The 21,320-nt window shown below is 40.9% G+C and overlaps 1 protein-coding gene across 1 annotated transcript in view; it reads right to left on the bottom strand.

Moving 5' to 3' along the window:
* Positions 1 to 17,035, bottom strand: part of LGR4 (leucine rich repeat containing G protein-coupled receptor 4) — a 71,894-nt gene extending 54,859 nt beyond the window's left edge. The window contains exon 1 of the mRNA XM_014259017.2: positions 16,469 to 17,035. Within this exon, the coding sequence (XP_014114492.1) occupies positions 16,469 to 16,653 (185 nt within the window). The 5' untranslated portion in view covers positions 16,654 to 17,035. The remainder of the gene's footprint in view (positions 1 to 16,468) is intronic.
* Positions 17,036 to 21,320: the final 4,285 nt, after the last annotated feature.

Raw genomic sequence — 21,320 nt, 5'->3', positions numbered from 1 at the left:
CCTGGGATTGTTCAGCTTGGAAAAGAGAAGGATTTGTAAACTCACAGTACCTGAAAGAAGCCTAAAAAAATAAATGGAGAAAGACTATTTACAAGAGCATGTAGTGACAGAACAACAGGGAATGGCATCACACTGAAAGACAGTAGGCTTACATTAGATATCAGGAAGACATTCATCACTGTAAGGGTGGTGAGACATCGGAACAAGTTGCACAGAGAAGCTGTGTGTGCCCCATCCCTGGAACATCCCCTGCTCAAGGCCAGGTTGGATGGGAGTCTGAGCAACATGGTCTAGTTGGTGTCCCTGCCCATGGCAGGAGGGCTGGAACCAGGTGATCTTCAGTCCCTTCCAACCCAAACCATTCTATGGTTCTATGAAAATGCAACTGGGTACAAATCAACACAGATATTTTTATCATTTTTTTAAATAATAAAACACCTTTTTGTATTTTTTTTTAAATACACCAAAGAGTCAGCTGCTTGTAACTCTGTTCACATAATCAAAGAACCAACTTTCCTTTCAGCAATGGTAATCTAATGGTACTCAGTGATTTTACTTTTCAAATACAGGATGGCCTACTTAGGTATTATACAACAAAATCTCTTTCTAGTCTTACCTTACACCACTGAATTAAGGCCACAACAAATAATACATGATGACCACCTGTCCTACATGGTGTTCCTATTTCTTCCTCCTACAAGAAAATGTGATGTAACTATACAAAAAAAAAAAAGAGGAAAAAAACACAGCAATGTCTGCATGGCTTGGTTAGAAGGCCTAACTCTAAGCACATATTTTTGGAAAGCCTATTTGCCAGCCTTTACCAGAATGCCTTGTATCACTGACCTTAATAGAATTCAACATAGATAAAGGAGGAATTTGCACTCAAGTTCTGTTACATTATTGACAACTTCTGTGATTATTTATCATAGATAATCAGGAGGAACTCTTCTCTAGCAGCAAAGAGCAAGAAAAGTAATTTACATCTAAAACCAATCCAAATGCTCATCCTAAGTGCATCCTGTGCAGTGCATCAACTACAATCCAAATTTTTATCAAGATGATGAAAATAATTCTAGAATATCTGATAAAACTGCAATATAATGTGAGAATATGCCATTGCAATATAATATAAGAAAGCATAACAAGCGTCCATCCTCTGCAACCCAAGACCCACACCAGGGTGAGGCTTTGCCTCTCATTAGTTGCATGGCTCAGTCAATCTGCTGTTGCCAAAAAACAAACAACCCTTCCCCCCTACAAAGAATAACAACAAAACCAGCAAAAATCCTGAAAGAAACAAAAACCAAAACAAAGACAACCAACCAAACCAAGTAAATATGGTCATGAACTAAAACACAGGAAGTTTGAGGTAGCAACATGAGGAAATGCTTCTTTACATTGAAGGTGGCAGAGCAGTAGAAGAGGCTGCCCAAGAAATTCATTGGGTCTCCCTCCAGAGACATTCAAACCACACCTGGACACACACCTGTGTCTCCTGCTCCAGGTGACTCTGCCTTGGCAGGGGTGTTAGCCTGGATGATCTCCAGAAGTCCCTCCAACACTAACAATTCAGTGAAAAAAAATGAAAGCAAACACCCCAAAACTACTCAGACATCAGAGGCACTCATAAACGTGACTATTGGTTAGGAACTGCATCCCAAACAGGATACTTGTGCTAACCAAATTTTGTAGGACAGCTCTGGACTTCTGGATTCTGCCCTAACATGAATAAAATTAGTCATATTTATTATTGCTGACCCAAGAATATAAGCCAATAAAAACACAGCATATTTTCTAATTTTTTTGGAAAATGTATACAAATATTTGAAATGTTTCACAGAAATTGTCAGCCAAAAAGAACTGATAGCCATCACTTGCAATTATAAAAAGGAAGTCAAAGAAGCACTAATTACTAGTGATTTTCTTGAAAAAGTTAAGTTAGCTCTTCAGTTTAACTTTATTCTCACTATTTAAATGACTACACTTATTTAAAACTGCTAAGATTTTAATCACTAAACTGTCAAGAAAAAAGCAGCTTACTTAATCCAAACACAACATTTCAAGCATTCACATGAAAAACAAAGATCTACTTGGTCTACATTAACTACCTGGTCCACACTCTTTGAAACAGAGATTAAGGCTTTTCAACTTTGATCATGTACACAGAATTTTTACTCAAACACATCTAATTCATGTGTGATCGAAAAGCAAGCAACCCACAGAAGGCAATCAAGTTATCTGCATGTATTTCTAGCTTCCTTATAGACAGAAACAGTATGTACATTTTCCCAGCAGTATACATTTTAAAGATAAACTCCAACAAAAACACTTGGCTTATGAACACTTGTCTCCTTGGTTATCTCCACATGACAAACATGGGCATATTTTTACACCACCATAGCTATTCTGTAGGCAAGGAAATACACTCTAGCTCTTACCTAAAGGCCACTGATCAATGTAAATTCACATTATGACAACTATAATGGATACATGGTGGACAAAACGTATCCTTCCCAGGCTCCATTAATTACATGATCTGGTTTGTCTTGTTCTTGATTATTTTAAGTCTGGCTCCTTCTACCTTGAAAGATTATGAATTTTACTGGATCAGTAAGCCAAGGCCAGTAAAACTTGCCACACAGCTTGAAACCTGCTCCTAATACAGACACCTTTAAGCAACTGACACCCTGTTTCCTCATTACCAATTTAATCATTTACTTCCATTAACACACCCATTTTTCCCATTTATCACCAGCAACACCATGAAGATAACATTAAAAAAAAATTAATGCCCTGGAAGTTCACAGCGTGAAAAAGGTTTCTACTGAAACCGGCAAACTATTTTTAATGCAACAAATGAAATAATGCTCTGCAATTACAGTGTCAGATTCCACAATAAGTAACAATATCTTATGTTCACCACCCAATCTGAAAAGTGTAAAGCAGATGCAGTGATTTATTTTAAATTTTAGTTGAGGGACAAGTGATCAAATTAGAGGTTTAAGAGGACCTAAGGAGATAAGGTGAGGAAACATGTAAAACACGATCATTTTTTGTCTGTTTTGAAGAAACACCAGGGTATAGTGAAGAAGATAATTTTATTTAAAAACATACATAGCTTTGTCAAGTTAAAGCAGTTTATTTTTTCCACATACACAATGAAAGTCAACTTTATAAATATTTACTGTGTCATTAACAGTAGAGTTAAAGAATTATCCCATCTTAATAAGACCACCAAATATTCAAAGATTCAAGACAAATGGAACCTTTTGCTACTTTTCATCGTATTTACAACAAAACTGTTAAATATAAGGACTATTTATAGTAAACATAGTAAACAACCCATCCCTGACATATCTGACCGTATTTTTATGGTATATAGATTAATAAATGTTGCAAATGAAACAGCTTTTAGAACTATTTCTGTATCACCCAGTTCAAAAAATTATTTCTTCTAACTACCACTGAATTAAAATAAAAACAGTTTTAACAAAGAATGTATGCACTTTATCCCTGCAGGTCTTTACTGTATTTTCTTTCATCCATACTATGTACTACGAAGGTCATCATGGACAGCAAACAGAAGGATATAATCATGAGAAATTCCCACAAGATTAAATATGCATTTCTTCGCTACCACAGGAGCAATGTGTCTGGCAGCATTGCATCACATTCATCTTATAAATACATTTTAATACTGTATGACTAACCAGCTGCCAGTAGAAAGAAATGGTTGAATTAATGGATGTTATTAGGTAACTTGAATGTTCCAGCAGAGTACTGAAGGGCAGTGTGAACTGGTGCTTTCCTGCTGAAGGCATAGGGCCTTTAGTTAAGGGAGAAATGTTTAGAGCTGGCTAATTCAGTACATCTAGTAGTTTACTTTCTGCAAAGTGAAGCTTAACATGCTATTTAAGAGGTATAATTTATGTTTCCAAGACAGCTCCAGGCACTGCCTTGTTTGGAGTTGCTTACCAAGCAACTATGTTTCTCCAAACAAACTAATGTTTAGAAGGGTAAAGGGCAGTAAAAGTAATTATTGGAAGGAAGTATCTCCCTAGGCCAGAAAAGAATAACTAAATTTGTGTGTGTTAAATCACATGGGGAAGTGAGCACTGAAATAATTGAGAGTAAGTGATAGCAAGACCTATTTACAATCTTCTTGAAAAGAAATTAAGGCAGGGATAATATAAAGTGGGAGTGTGTAGGCAACATGAAGGAAATATCCCCAAACTTCATTCACAGCTCTTTGTATAAATGTTCACATTCTCCCATACACACACACAAACCCCCCCATAGCAGAGAAAACCTTCACTAACCCAGGAATTACATGAGTGTGCTGAAACCTAAAGTAGTTAAACTGCATTCTGTAATCCTGGATTCAACACAGTTAACATCTGTGGAGAGATTAATGAACAATGAGTAATCTTTTTAACAGCTAAAAAAGCTTAAAATATGACCAAGATTTTCAATGTTTAAGATGCCTCTTGTGCTTCATTCACCACCTTGTCTAAATGCATGCAACATATGGCAGTAAGTGCGCTGAGTTTCCAGTCTAGTCCTTCCCCAAAAGCCTTCGGCTATTGTGTGAAAACAATGAAAGCTATTTGCACTGAAAAGCTGGTAAAGAAAAGCTGTAACAGAATCTCCTCCTTCCGAGTTGCACACCTGGAAAAAAGAGTCTTTCCAAGACATCAGCAGTGCCTTGCTGCTGCTGAAAAGATGGCAGCACAACAGGGCCTGTTTGCGTTTTTATCTGCACATGCAGTGATTATTTGCTGAAACCTCTTAGTGTAATTTCAGAGAATATATGCAGAACACCCATGTGTTAACACCTTTTAAAATAAAAAGCAAATAGGGAGCAATATCTTGTATTTCTAACATCCTATGGACTTCAGGGAGACATAAACTAAAGACCAACTATTTCACAGTGACAGGTTAAGAAGTAATCCCATTTAAGGCTATGCTTGTATGTTTGAGCTCCCAAAGGAGGTAAGCAATATCTATAACATTGACAGATCTTAAGGCATTCCCAACAGTTCTGCAGATATGAATTGTTAAGATATCTGCTGTCAGCCTCAAAAGAAGCACCTGCTAGCACTGTTATGCTGCAGGATCCTGTCTCCTTCACCAAACTAAGATTTTTTAAGTCACTCTTAACTCTTTTAACAAAGCCCTTAGATTAAGTTGCTAGGCCAGATATCTATCTGTATGTTCCTGCAGATTTACAATGATGTACAGTAGAAGTCACTGCTATCATACATAAAGCTTCTACTTAAACACAAACATGAGCAGGGCTCAAATCCCTAGGCAGGGTGATACTACTCAGTGGTTTTTCTTTCTTTAAATTATAGATGCAAAAGACTTGTAAGACTGAAAATGGTCATATGCAAAACTACCTCTACACTTTGCCTGTTGATTCACACTGAGAGATTCATAAGTTCTCCTAAGAAACTACTTTTCAATTTAATAGTTCAAGGAAGGCACCGACAATTAAAACTTACTTAGCACATGGGATGACAGTAGGCACTACGTAATTCTTGTTCTTTTTCTCAGTAACAGCACAATGCAACTAATGTATCATCTTCTAAAAAAAGTATATTTTTTTGAAATACATACATATATCATAAACTCTGTAGAGTCCTCAGTTTCCCCAGTACCTCTAAAGTGTATCTCCTGATGGGTACTTGCAGGCCAGAGATGAAACAGAAGCTGCCTATGCCCATTGAAGATACCAAAGGACAAACTGGTGGGAAAGTCAATTTGCAAAGTAAAGTGGCCAACAATATCAATATTGACCTTTTTATAATAAAATAAATCAGATCAGGCACCAAATTCACTGAGGCAAGTTCAATGAAAAATGGCATGAGGGACAAATTTCTTATTATGTTTACATTATTATTCCACTAGTCTCTGTTCTTGATGGCACTGAATGAACCCAGACCAGGTGATGCACTTTGCCTGAAGGACACAGGGAATATACCTGGTGAGGCAAATACCAAGGGTATATGAATATTTACCTGATGCTTGTTACAGAATTTCTACCATTCATGCTAGTAGGGGAAAAAAATTATTTTAAGATATAATCACAGTGCAAGCATTCCTACTCTTCAGCGGGATTACAGATACATTATTGTTTTCATGCTAGTCTTTTTTGAATACATAGACTTGTTTTACTGGCGTAATTACTCAGGACAGTTGAAGAGTTTTAAGGAGGAAAAACCAGTCTTGTTGCAATACTGCGAAGTATTCTGCTGAAGAAGTAAACAACTGCCATTTATTATCCCAAAAACAAATTAAATCCTTGCTTAATCCTCTTGAACATTGAGATATTGTATGTTTTTGGCCTGAAAACTAGAAACCTGCCTTTGCAGCAAGCAGATTAAACAAAAACAATATGAAAACAAACTAGTTGAAATTTTTGAAAAAAATTAAAGCAAGTAAATTCTAAATAAATTACTGACCTGAAATTGGAGAGATACAATGCCTCTAGTAAACACTTAGCCACAGTAATACAGAACCAGATTTGCCCTTGCAAAAGACATGGATTTTCTACACCCAGTAAGACTCACACTAGATTCTGTAAAATATTAACAGTTTGGTCAATATTAGCCCTTCTACTTCCACTGTTTTTTCAACCCAAATGTTAAAACCTACAGCAGTAAAAAATTACCAAAAGGCAAAAGCTTGTGCAGGCCCAAACCATCAGTAACTATATTCTCAAAGTAGGACTCTTTACAATGGACCATTTCCTTTTCTCTCCCCATCTAATTCCAGAAAGGCCACCAAAACCCCAAGAGGACACCCAGCACAGTGAACATTTCAAGTCTCAAGAGAGCAGCTACTTGAGTGAAACTGTAAATAAAGGAGATGAACAAGAAATATGTAGGTTGCTACTGACAATGGTTTTGCAAAATTCCCTTAAAGCATTTTGTAAATGTAAGTCTGGCAAATATCTTCCAAACAGTGCAGGGCTCCTTTCAGTAGGTTAAAGGACTTCTAATTTGTAGAAGCAGCTCACAGAACTGCTGAGAGCCCTACTACTACAGGCACATCCCCCAGTCTGGGAAAGGTTTCCCCAAGTTAAAAAAACCCAACATATTTCTAGGGCTTCCAACCATACCACCTGAAAAAGATGACAACCTCTTCACAGCTTCTACGTGCATAAGTGGAGTGAAGGTCAGATCCACCGGTTCTGCCACATGAATAACACCAGGCATGTTTTTACACAGAATGACCCACTGCACCAGAGACAGAGGTCTGCACTCCAAAATCACAGTTTTCACAGTCTCTTCACTTTTCCAGATGAACATACTACATCTGCTACTAATCTGGATCAGCATTTAGAAAACAGCAAGGAAACTTCTCAAGTAAGAGATTTTTTAAAATAACATGAGACAAAGTTTTAAAAAAGACAGTCAGGATATCCCATATTTCAAATTCTAGTAACAAAGAAAGGACTGACACTATACACCACCGACTCCTGACAGTCAAGGAGCAGCAAGCTTTCCCAAACATCCTTTCCTGACCATCATCATCTCCTCCAGCAATAGATGCAAACTGTACTGCTTTCCTGCCACAACCCTAAAGCCTTGAGAGCAGGAAAAACAAATTCTCGCTTTACAAGCTAACACACTGCCATGTCCTTGGATAGAAGGGAACAGCAGATGTCATTTCATGCTCTGAAAGGGGAAGCAATGGGCACAGGAGAAAACAACCCCCAGGTACATCCCAGCAGGACCTGTATCTGTGCTCATGCCTTTTGCTTCTCCTGAACACCAAATACCAACCACCACAGTGCCCAAATGGTTGAGAAAAAAACACTGTATAGGATCACATACAAAAGAATGAAACACAACCACAGTAAACTGTACTGCACAGTCTCTGCAATACTTTTGCAATACAGTACATTTCTGCAATGCCAAAACGGCACTGATCTGGGGTTCTTGTACCACCACAAAACAGTGTTAGGCAAAGCACAACAGCTTCAGCAAGAGCATTTTGATTGCTCACAGCAAACTTTATGGCTAGCTTACCAATCAACTGTGAAGTTTGAAGCCCCAAGCCCTTGCAGCTCCATACATGGCTTTCAAAGATGGGAATGAAATATTCCATATGGTTCCACTGTCAGTGACATGCCTATTGAAAGCACAGCCACGCTGCTCTCCCCACTGGGGCACTGGGTCAGGCTATTAATCTGCAACCATGCAGATGTCAAGAAGGCAATGGCAAGACTTCCAAATTAAAACACATTTTCAGAGAGCAGCCTTATAAAATATACAACTGCATCTGCAGCATTATTAAGCTAAACTAAACAGGTTTAGGCCTTCCCTGTGTACCTCTGAAATTGCACATTCATCTATGATTCACTACTAATCGTGTAACCGTTTAGAAGCCCAGACACATTTGCTTAAAAGTTTTAGGGTGAAAAAAGTCCTTGCAAGACCTAACATTCCACCACAATTGGCTGGAGAGAGAAAAGGAGGAAACGCATCACTTTAAAAGAAAAGAAAAAAAAAAAAAAGTCTTTCTATTTTAGTAAGAAAATGCTCAAATGAGAGTTGCAAAGATGGCTGTTTACCCTCCAAGGACCTGACTTCTGAGGGCTCTCTCCACAGTCCTCTCAACAACTTCACCTGACTGTGGATTTCTTCCTCATTTTGGTGGGTTTTTTTCAAGGTAAATAATTAGCACTTGCTCTCTTGGAAAGAAGATCTTTTTTTCTGCCCCAGAGACAGAACCTTCTGTGTAACTTAAATCCCATCTTCCAGACCATAATTATTTGAGGCTCCACCTTCATTTTTAATGCAAAGCATGCACGAATTAGTTACTACATTTGAAAAAAAACCAAAACGATGGTGTTCCTAGTTTTTGCAACAATTTTCCTAGTCCTAAGTAAAAAGTTAACTTTCATAATTTTTAAACTTTAATTTTGGATCAGAAACAAAACAAAAAAAAAAAATCTGACTCAGAAATTACTTCAAGTGTATCTTTTCTGTGCAAAATCTTGAGGCTGACTTGTCAAAAATCACAAACCACTGTCTCAATTACCCAAAGGTGACCAGGTAATAAATGAAGATTTTTAGTTACATGTATTTATCAACATTAGATTTGAACATTAACAAAAAAAAACCCCAATATGAATGCATACTAAACATCAAACTTCATGATGTTTAAACAACAAATATGTTCTATCATTATCTGACATTATACCAACAAACATCTAATACATTTAAAACTGCTATGACTTGAGAAACACAAGAAGTTTTTTTCAATTTTGATGAAGATATCATTCTTATCTTCTACACACTCATTACTTCATATGTACCCTTAATGAATTAAGGCTGTATCTGATTATATTATCAGATAAAAATGCAAAAAACACACAAAGGAGACCTAAGGAATTCATTTTTATTTCTGCCATGCTACAGAGATCATTCTTCCTTTGAGATGACATTAAATTAAACAAAATATATTTAATAATATACCCTTTAGTAGGTTTTAAAAACAAAATAATGTTCAAAACTTAGTCGAAGTTTTACTAACTCCTAAAGCATACAGTATGACTGAAACGCGCCGCTACAGAAAAATATGACTTCCTTTCAGCTAAGTAAATAGCAAACATAAAAAACACATGAGGAAAAAGAGGCTGATAAAACCTCCTGAAGTGATGTTCTTATTTCCCAAAATCAAACATATCCCTCACAGATGTCAGACCACACTCCACCAGGAAATATGTATCAACATCACCTGTTCAAAAATAGCTATCTGTATTTTTTAAAACATGCTATGACATTGGCTGACATTATGCAGAATGCCATCAGTTGGCTATTACCCATTCAAATTCAACATCAGTTTTCAGACACCAACTTTAAACTGTTATTTTTGAGATCACTACAGTCCTCTCTGTGGTTTTGTAAAAGATGTGTAATATCATTGTGCCTTCAAATTCGTGGTGAAGCTGAAATACAGATTTCCCTTACTCTTTCAGGAGTGTTTCTGGGAAGCAGAAAGTGCTGACCCTGTCACAATCCTGTAACAGTTGAATAATTCAAGAGTAAAATAAAATGGATTCTGCTAGGTCATTTTAAAGCAAATGACATACAATTTTAAAATACTGGATACTTTCAGCTTCAGTGAAACTCACTGACAGGAACAGGAACTCAGCACTTGAAGAAATAAAAGAAGGCAAAAAGGTCAACTGTTTTGCAGGTAAAACACAGGCTGTATTTTCATTATTTAATTATACTTTCCAGGTACCTAATATCTACTGCTGCATGTTTCCAATTTGTACATACCAACTTTATTTGGAACAAAAGGGAATGAATCTAGGCCTGATTCTGAAAGAAAAGCTCTTAGACATATTTATAGTGAGGACAGTGTTTATACAGTAACACCAAGATCTTCCTCTCCTCTGTGTGAGCTCCTGTGACAACCATCACTGCAATTCTGCAACAACTAAACCATTTTCCCACCCATCAGCAAAGGAAATATCAATAGTTACCTCCACTTTTTCAGCAACGTTGTGCAGGGCAAGCTAGTGGTGGGAATGCACTCAGAACCAACATCACATGACCAGAAATCTCTTTTCAGACCAAAGTTTGAGAACATCTTATCAAAAACTGCAACAGTACCTGAAAGGCAGATATGAAAAACTACAGAAGAGTATTTCTCTGTAGCAAAATCCTAGGTCACTGTTGAAGCAGATGGTGAATCTACCAGGTGGGAAGGCTGACCTCTAATCCATGACATACTATTGGCATCTCTGTAAGCAAAGGTTTTGTAACATTTAAAACTCTGTTGCTTCAATATACAAGTTTCTTCCAATAGGAATGGCTGCTTCTGCTCTTATGCACCTTCTCCTACCTTTGCCTCCTATTTCTAGGATCATGCAAATCTCTTAAATTCCTCCTCAAGCTATTTTTGACTTTCTGCTTCTTCCATAGAGAGACCCAAAACCACAGTCTGGCAGCACAGAGCTGCTGCCTGAAACACATTCACCCTTTCACAGAGTAACTGCTGGCCATCAAGTTTCATGCAGCCTTGCTGAAGCAAACCAGTTCCATCCATTTCATTCCCATGCCTGTTTGTAAAACAAGGAGCAGGCAAACCCGGGCTGTTGGTAAATCCCCCAGAACACGAACAGAACATTAGCTCCTACCCATTCCCAACAAGAGGCTCATATTTCGGAACAAGCTTTTAGGAAAAGCTCAAGGGCAGCTGAGAGGAAGATCTCTGACATTCAGAGATACTCCCAGAGCCCCACAGCTACCATGCTCTCCAAAATGTGATATGGGTGCTCAGCCCTTCAGAAATCTAGGCCAGTAATTTTCTCTGGGTAAATAAGAGCTTGTGTTCTGCAAAAATTACTGGCTTAGATGTAGAATACAAAACAAACAAAGTTCCATGCAGAGGAGGTTTTTTTTTAGTTTTGTTTTGTTTTTCAGTCCTTATATTACAGCTTCTATATTTTTCCTCTCAAGTAGATAGATACTAGCAAATTCCTCTCAAGAACTGAAATGGTAATTATTTATTAGCATAAACTTGCTTACACCATAGTCCAACTTTATTCCATGCTGCAGGCTTATCTTAGTATTTATCAATTCAGTATTTATATACCAAAATCTTACAAAAACACTTACAAGCCTCTGCTTTCAAACAAGAAATTACATACTGCTGATACAAATGAGCTCAGTGTACAAAATAAATGCCAAATACCTGAGAATTACATGCTATGACAGAATGTGGGGTTTTTGAGGGGAAGGATAAAAGGTAAAGAGGAAAACACCAAATTTGATACCAACAAAAACATAAAGGCAAAAATATTTAATAAAACTCTGAAACACCAACAGCTTCTCTTTGTGTACACTACCTAAAAGCATCTACTTTTTTACAAGACCAACAGATAAACTGGCCAGCTTAAATGAAGATGAAGACTCCAATCCTTGGGTGATATATCGTGGAAAGACTATTGCTAGAATCACTGAATGTTCACCAAACTGGAATTCTCCTCCTGTCTTTACAAATATAACATTTCTGCTGACTTATAGGAATATTCAAGTTGAAATTACATGACCATGTCTTTCTAAAACAAGTATGGAATTACTATTTGCCATCACATCACCAGTATATGGCACAGGCAAGTGAAAAATTAAATGGTTTACCTGTTAAACCTTCAAACCTCTAATTAGATAAGGCTTTTCTATCTCAGGAAAATTGCAATTATGCTACATTTTCCAGACTCAAGGTCACATCAGGACATCTTCACTTTTCACCATAGCAACTCTACCAAACAGCATTAACAAAACTCAGCTAGGTCCTTACTATACTTAGATATCTGACCATAGCAGTACACTAAATATCTCCATCTCTGCACCAGATGTATCAGAAGAAGACACCTCACACCTCCCCACTACATTCTATCGCCATCTTACAAAAAAATAATAATAGAGATAAAAAGACCAAAACAATGGGCAAGCTCTGCTCAGTCCTAACAGAACCACATCATTCTGCCATTTATACATAAATAGAGCAAGGCATCTCACTCAATCATGACAACATGTAGCTACTTCCACATTGCACATACACTAAAATACAGATTGCCAGCTCTCCATGATTGCTGAAGCAACCTGTGGTAAAAAACAAGTGAAAAATGGATCTCCACAGTCACAACTTGACCTCATAAAGCTAGTGAATAACAGCACACAGAAAGACAGCACTATTAGGTTAAATGAACAATAAAACCTGAAAGATCAAAATGACAATTTCATCCTGAAGGTCTATCCCCTAGTCTAGGACAGAGCTCCCAAGTCCCCTCCACCTTTCAAAACTCAAAGAAAATAAAATTAAAGCAAGGGACTCTACTGTTCCCTGAAAATACACACAAGAAGCACTAGAATGAAAACTATCTGTATTGTTTTCTTATTTCAAGTGCCTAAAATATAATAGCAGGCACTGAGAAGGGGCTATATTCTTCATGGTTGTCAGGCAAGACCTAGGTCAGCTAGGCCCTTGGAAGATCTCTCTAAAAGTATTTATCTAGAATTACTTGTTTTTAATCTCCTGCACAAGACTCATACAAGTATTAAACCCTCCAAACTGGAATTTGAATTTTCAAACTGACATCCATGAGAAGCACAAGCACATGTATGCCTTACAACAATTTCCTCCCACTAGCATGAAGTTTTCTAGAACGTGGTATGTGAAACATCATAGCAAAAATCAGGAGCACTCAGCATTGAAAAAAAACATTTTTATATTCTAGCACAGGCACCATTTGCACAGACAACAGTTATTTTGCAACCAAGCAAACTGAACCTTCATAAACAGAAAAACTGGCAGATGGTAATTAAGAGTTACATAAACACCTACCTAAATTATACAGAACAAACAGTTGCCTACAGTAAAAGTATCAAGCAATTATCCTTGGTCTTGTCATCCCAACTCCCTCCGAGTTCCTCCCCATCCATCCCATCCCCTCCAAAAGTTCCAATCTAGTGTTGTCACCTGTCTTTTCTGAGCACTTGTACATTTCCCAATAATCTCTTCACTGAGATGACCGCATGGGACAGCTTTATTCAGTTTCCACCTCCCAAAGTTCACCAATGAACTCAAGTAGTGAGCTCTCTTTTGAGAGACTCTAAAGGAGTGATCAGATATGCCATCTTCTCAAGCTGCTCCATCTGACAGAATTACCCTCAAGAGACTTCACCATACTTTAGTAATAATACACCCCTCCACTATCACACCAGCCCATCTCTCCCTGCTTTCAAACCACCACAGTAAGCAAGAAATGAGCAGAGGATTAGTCAAGAGCTGAATAAACAGAAATAAGGAATGTGACTGGTATTCTGTAAGGATACTCCTCTTAAGGCTCTACAGAAACCCCTGGCTGACCATTCATGGCAGCACCTGGGAAGTTAGGCTAAATTATTAGACTTACTGCAAAGAAATTAAGACTTCAGGAAAACAGAACTAGTAAAAATTAAATACCAGTTTCCCTCCACAATTCTCAGTTGCCTTGAAACTCATTCACTGCCAACATTAATTGTGAGCAACTTTTCTTCAGTTGTTCTCTCATGGCCAAAGCAAAAACCTAGGCATACCTCTGCTTTAGTACCACAGAAAATCACCTGTAGCACTCTTTCAGCCATGTCTACGCTACAGGCTCTCTGCTGCCACAGCTATAATCAAAATCTAGCCCTGCAGCAATGCTAAGGGGCTTTCCTGACATCATTAAGGTGCCTGACATAGAGTACAGAAAAGTTCTCTTCACATAGCTCAAGTGCTTTGCCATGAGACAAACATGTCACAAAGGAGTGTGATTTTATTTTCATGTCTTCTTCCACACTAAGCAACTCAGAATCTCTGGCAAAACTATATATTCTCCAGTTCAAGCAGGTAAGAAGTGAGTTTTTTATTGCCTCCAAAACTATCTTCTACATACCCTAAACTCCTAGTGGCCCCACTACAAGAGAGGCTTTAGTTAACCTCAGAAGTATCAAGAAGTCATCAATTTTTTTTCCTTCTGTAAATAAGGAAGCAGGAACTATAAACAAACGGGAATCAAGAGTGTCCTATACTGCCACAGAACCAGATAGATTCTTCTCAAGTTCAATAAAGTTTCTGCTCAAGTTTAAACAGCATAAAATCAAAAGCTACAAAAACTCATTCCAAAGCACACTGAAGGGTGTGCAGGTGTCCTCTCACTTTAGCTGTGTCACATTGGCTGTGTGGCATTTACCTGCACAGTAAAGAGAAACTTATAAAGTGAAACTCTTTGGCAGTCTTATCTCTAATGGGTGTTGGCTATGGCAACCTGTGCCCATTAGACAACTTATGTCGTGTTGCAGACACTCAGAGATGTACCAGTCTATTTTACAAGACAGCCAGACAATGTAGGAACCATAAAATCTTATGCTGAAATGCAGCTTTTACCAGAGAGACCTCGAGCATCTTTTAATTTGGGTAACTTCCCTGTTTTATCTGTGAAGGAAAGAGAAGACTGTTTAACAGTAGGTCCAAGGGTTCATAATGGCAGTGCCTAACTCCCTACCCCAAACACTCAGAAACCACCATTTCTGCCACAGGAAAAACACCACAAAGTGAGGTCCCACTTAACAGCTTATGAGAACAAAAAAAAGGAACAAAATATTTAAGCACAGGTAACAACTGAGACCTGCAACTTCTACTATTCATCATATACTACACAAGAAAAAAGGCCCAGTAATCTTTCTCCACCCAGCCTGAACAATTAAAAGAAACAATCCAAATATGTAGGAGAAACTGGAAACCTTCTCAGAAAACTAAACATCCAGTAACTAAGAATCAGACTCCTTTTGCATATTAAGTGTAGGCAAACAAAGAGAAAGAATAAAAGTGCAATTTTCGAATGCATACTCCACTGCTGTATTCTGACAAAACAGCAATTCAGTACTGATCTGAAACTACACACCATCATTTGCCGTAGTGTGCTGAATTATATGTTGTAAACACGGCAAAGCTTTAGTAATACCAGACTTGACCACTGGCCCATACTAGACCTTGCTCCACCCTGTGAAATCTGCGCTGAGAAGTGGGGCAAGACTGACAGGTTTTATTGTGAAACTTAACAGGTTTGTGGATTAGCAAAGCTACCGTATTGAAAGCTGCAAATCCCTCCCCGGTCATGTCTCTACAGAACAGTGTTCATTCCTCAATTAAAATATTATTAAAGTTACTAAAACTCCACGCAAGATCTACCAGTTTCTGCCCGCTTTACAACGTTATCACAGAATAAGGGATAAAATGTTTCTAGAGTTTATGTTTTTCTCCATTCACGAACAAAACTCGATAAACCTTCGATGTTTAGTTATGCTGGCTTTTTTCAAGGTTCGCCTGTGCTTTACCATAGCGAAGATTTTGTAAAAGCTAAGGCACGGTATTTAACGAGACTTATGCGATCTTTGGACTGAAAATGCCTTAACTTTTGGGAGGAAACTGGCTAGCCTGGCAACTGGTTTCTAGAGAAAAACTAGGAGAAAGGCGGTTCAGGGCGAGGACATCATGCTGAGGCACACACATGTGAAGGCAGCAGCTCCCCCCCGGCTCAGGGCAGCACCGGGATTGACTCGGGCCCCATCGAACCTCCTGAAACATCCCCCCCCCCTTTCACTACAGGATCCGAGCAGTTTCCTCCCAGCCTTTTAAACCTTTAAGGCCGATCCCTTCGGGGTCGGCTGGCTCACGTCCTCCCACCGGTGCCGCCTCAGGCCCTGCCCTGCCAAGCTCACCTGCCCCAGCGCTCCGGGCCCTGCGTACGGCCCGGAGGCCCCACCGCGGGCTCGGCCGGGGGAGCGCGGCGGCCTCGGAGTCGGCCGCGTTACACCCGCAGCAACAACAACCACCACACACCCACAGCTGTCGGGGGTACCCACCGCAGGTACCTGCCCGCCCGTCCCCAGCCCGGCCCCACGCCCCGACTCACAGGGCGTGCGTGAAGGCGCTGAGTCCCGGAGGCACGGCCGCAAGCCCCCGCCCGGAGCAGTCCACGCCGCGGTCGCCGTCGCAGCTGCAAGGGACCGGGCAAGGCGGGGGGGACGCTCCGCCGCTGCGTCCGGCCCAGCTCCCCAGGCCCCAGGCGACGAGGCCAAGCAGAGCGAAGCACCGCATCGCCGACCTCGCCGGCCGCCGGCCGCCCAGCCCCCCCGGCCCGGCCCGGCCCGGCTCGGCCTGCGGCTCTCCGCTAGCGCCCTCCGCCTACCGAGCCTGGCCGGCTGCCGGGAAAATGTATAAGAACCCACCAAAAACAACAACGACCAAAAAAAAAAATCAAAATAAAGAGGCTCCTCCGTCCGGCGCGGCTCTGGGGCTGCCTTAGCGGGAAGTCAGCCCTCCGCCGCCAGCCTGCCCCGTGCACAGCCCGCAGCGCTGCTCGCCACCGCTCATCTCAGCCCGGCAGGCAGCGCGAGGCGGAGGCCGTGGCGGCGGCGGTGCCGAGCCCTGCGGCCCCGGTGCCTCGGCGGCTCCGCTGGGCGCAGCCGCCCCTCCCGAGCCTCGGTCCCGCAGCCGCGGCGGCTCCGCGCCCAGGGCAGAGGTGCGTATGCTAATGAACAGCCGCACCCGCTCTCCCATTGGTGCAGAGCTGGCGCGGGGTGGTGAATATGCAAAATAGAGCTCGGCCGCAACCAACGGCCGCGAGGGGCGGGGCCGGCGGCGGGGGCAGCCCCTCCTCCCGCGCGCCCCCCGGGCCGCTCCGTGACGGCGCCTGGACCCCCGGGACCCCCAGGCCCCTCGTCCCGGTGCCCACGGAAACGGGACCGAATGAGCCGAGCAGCCGCGGGGCCGGGGCCAGGCTGGCCTGCGAATGAGGGCAGCGCCGGGCCCCGTGACCTCAGGACACCATTTCCAGCTCCAGCATTGCCGCGGTAGGAGCGCGATAGCGCCTGGGCCCGCATCCCCTCGCAGCCGGTAACGAGGTCCCAACAAGGCCCCAACAATGCAGCGGGAGGACATAAAGGCAGCCCCGTTCGGGGTCCGGTACTAGAGGATTCCAGCTGGCGTGGTACACCCATCCCTTGGGAATGAGAGCAGGGGGCCGTGCCGTCCTTCTGCCTCAGGGACACAAAAGCATTTCACACTCCTGTTCCCAAAGCAGCAGTGACTGCAGCAGAAGCTCTTCTCAAAACCGGTTTGCTTTGAAGGAACTTCCCACACAAAACACTGCCATGGTACCTGGCTTTCATACAACACAACATGGCAACCAAACCTGTGCCAGTCTGGGTCCTTTTCTCCTAACTACCTAAAAAAAGAGTACTAAACAAAACTGAAACTCTATTTATCCTTGTCGTTAGTGTCCTCCATCATCTAATTTTTTTTTTAATGCTTTCTTTTGGATGCTTCCAACCTGCAGCCACCACCAAGAATAAGCCTGCTGCATTGGCTTAGCTGACTCATGCACCGTGCTCCACGCAATTGCCACATCTCACTGGGGATGTCACAGCAATATTTGGGTAACCTCTTACTGCTGAGCCTCTCTGGCCAGACCCCATGAGAGCCTGTGAGCCAACAGACCTGGCTGAAGAAAGCACAGCAAAGTCACGGGATCTTGTCCTGGTGCACACCCATACCACCTATTTTACATGTTTGGTTGGGATGCTCTGAGCTCGCCTGGGGAGTTGCCTGCCCTGCTGCACTGCTGGCACAGCCCAAGTCACACCCAGGCAGCTGTCTGTGCAGCCCAGTGTGGCACACAAACACCCACAGAGCCCACGACAGACCTGCACAGGTAGGCAGGTACCCTTCTGTCCATTCTGTAGATCAATGACAGAGAAGCACAGAAAGTGGTCAGTAGCTGACAACCTGCCTGTGCCACAGGGGGGAAATGGGATGAACCACACCACCACATACACACAGAGCTCCACCAACTTCCCTAAATCCAGGAGCAGATTCACAGTGGTGACTGAGCCCTTAATCCAAAGTAAAAGCAACTGTGCAAGGGTATCACACAGCCTGGTGGCACTTACTTCAAGTTCCTGCAACTGCACATGAAAATTCTAAGTACCTGCAAATAATGTGGTAAGGCAAACAGGTGAGGGATGAGGCAGGCCTGCTTTCAGCAGACACTCAGTGAAGAGACTGTTCACAGCAGCCCTGACCTGGTACTGGTGCTCTGATCACATGCTGGTCAGCCAGGAGTTGAGGAGCTCATACATTACACTACCTTCCAAGGACTGCCTGTAATAACACTGACATCCCAGAGGACACCCCATGTGGGGCTGAGGCCTCTACTTATCACATCTTTCTTGAGCTGACTGAAATGGGGGGGGAAAAAAACAAAAGTCTTTGCTTGCAAATGGTCACTTGGTGAAAATTAAATATCAGGCATGTAAATAGTGGAGACCTGGAGATTTAAAATCATCTGTGCCCAAGAAAGTAGAGTGCACAGTGAGGACCCCAGAAATACAGATCCTCCAGCCACCACCATCTCCACCATTTCTCCTTATCATTTTTCAACTTTTAACTCCCTTCTAAAAGTGCTAACATTATTTTATTTAGTTGCAAAAAAATGTTATTTTCTTGCACTTAGGAATCCTGTTCCTGATGCACTGGTTTTATGTGAACAACATCACTTATCAGTGAAAAAGTAAGGTCATTTTAATAACAGGCTGTGTGCTTGTCCTGTACCTTGTGAGAAATACGACGTTCTCAAAGTTGAATCTATGTATGCTAAAACTTTGCCGTAAAAGGACAGACACATTTGGTTATCTTTTGTCCTCCTTGGCTGATCTTGGCAGGGAATTGCTGGTGTCAAAGCCATGTTGTTTTAAGAAATGTCAGGGTGAAAGGCTCCATGCATTCATGTCACTTTCTGTGCCTGTGCTCAGGGACAGCAGTGGAGGACCAGCAACCAGAATAGAAGGGGGAAAAATATAAAGGAGTTCTCTCAACTTACTTCAACAAAACAGATCCAAAAAAAAAAAAAACCATTAGAAAAAGTGACCTTTTTCTACTACTACTGGCAAAGTAAAATAACAAAGTACTTATACTCACTCTGCAAATAGTTTCACTTCACTAACCAAAGATAATGGGAACAGAAATGACCCTCAGTGCCTGCTCAGATTTTGGAAGACAAATAGTAGCATGGAGGTTACTTTGTACAGCAGCAGTGGTACCCTATAATGTCCCCAGAAGTTCTCTGGACAAAAGGACAAAAGATCCCTAGTAAAAGCAGAATAGCAGAGTTTTGGTTTGTTTTTTTTCCTGTATGCTTTGAAATGCTGGAATAGTTTAGCTTTTCCTCTCAATCCTTGCCTAATCTCAATCTTTCTTTTACCAGCATCACTTCAGATGTTTTTTCCTTAGTGCAGCTCTCCGAAGTCTCCATATTTGAAACTCTTGTCCTAGTAGCAATCCTCTTCCCCTTTTTATCCAGTCAATACTGCTTTGCTGCTTCCAATTAGTCTGTAACTTGTCTTGGCAAATTAATACTTTCCTTAGTTTTTCAGCCTCTGCCTCTCCCTTGCTAGTACCAACAGATCACTGTTCTCTCCTCTCCATCAACAACTCCCATTTCTCTCACTTTCTCCTTAGGCAGACACCTGCTTGCAGGCATTTATTGATTTTATTTTCCTTGATAAATAAAACCCTAACATTTTCTCTGAAGCTGGCTCATTTATGTAAAACAAAGATCTACATGCTAAGATGTTTTTAAGCTGAAAAAAATACAGCCATATTTTACTAAGTGACCTATTTAACTAAAAATTATACTGTTGATTTTGAAATTACCATTGTTTAAAAATCTAGTCTGAAGCAATCCTTAATATCACAAATTCCAAGAAGCATCCTCCAAAATATAGCATAAGGCAGCAATTAGCTTATTTAATAAAAAAAACCCCACAAACTGCAAAAGAGAGAAAAAACCTGAGGTGTGCTTTAAACCAGGTGAAGAAGATGAGGGTCAAATTATTAAGTAAATAAAAAAAAGTAAAAAATAAAATAAAATAAATAAAAAAGCTAAAGCTAGCTCATTTTGGTTGTTATGTATTCTTCAGGGAAAATAGGAAGCACCATAAACTGATCTATCACTGCATAAGATCTTCAGGATTTAGTGCCTGATGTATAGGCAAATGGTTTTGAAACTTTTGTCAGACATTTGGTGAAAAAACATTTGGAAAGCTTGAGAGATACAGGGGGAAAATACAAAAGTATGGACATTGGATTTTTTCTTTTATTGCTACAAAACTGTCCAGCAGCGTACCCACTTCTGACAAAAATCCCACTTCCAAGACATGAATTAATTTGGATTTAATGGGAGTTTGATGTGGAAGAGTATGCAGATTAAGACCTGAAGCATGGACACAAAAATAAACAAAAAGTGAAGGTAGACTGGAGCATCAGAACTCCTTGATGCTAGAGCTGTGCCATGAGAGGATGGCAGGTGAATGGGAATGTAAAGATCATAGTCATGATAAAAACTTTGTTTTCTTTTAAGAATTTATTAGACTTTACAGAAAAAAAATGGGTCTTACATGGAGGTTTTAATTTATAAATTGGGGTAAAAATGCAATGTGTTTATTCTGCAAGACGAGCTGTTTCATCCTGGTTTCCATCACCACTGGTTTCACACATCCAAATTATCTTCCATCAGAAATGCTAATGTGGCAGGATGTGCCCCAAGGGCTGTTCCCCTCCCTAAGGATTGCCCAGACCCAGTTCAGCATGCATATGTAAACACAGAAATGTATGCAGTTTCGAAGAGCTTTAAATTTTATCTCTGTCTAGTGATAAAAATAAGCTTTACACTGCAATGGGCTAGAAATGGACCTGAAGGATTCATC

This window comes from Pseudopodoces humilis, chromosome 7 (genome assembly GCF_049639895.1).
Source record: "Pseudopodoces humilis isolate 2021_Gansu_Grassland_sample_001 chromosome 7, ASM4963989v1, whole genome shotgun sequence".
Lineage (NCBI taxonomy): Eukaryota > Metazoa > Chordata > Aves > Passeriformes > Paridae > Pseudopodoces > Pseudopodoces humilis.
Note: the sequence above shows the minus strand (reverse complement) of the source record. Positions and strands in the feature narration are given on the sequence as shown.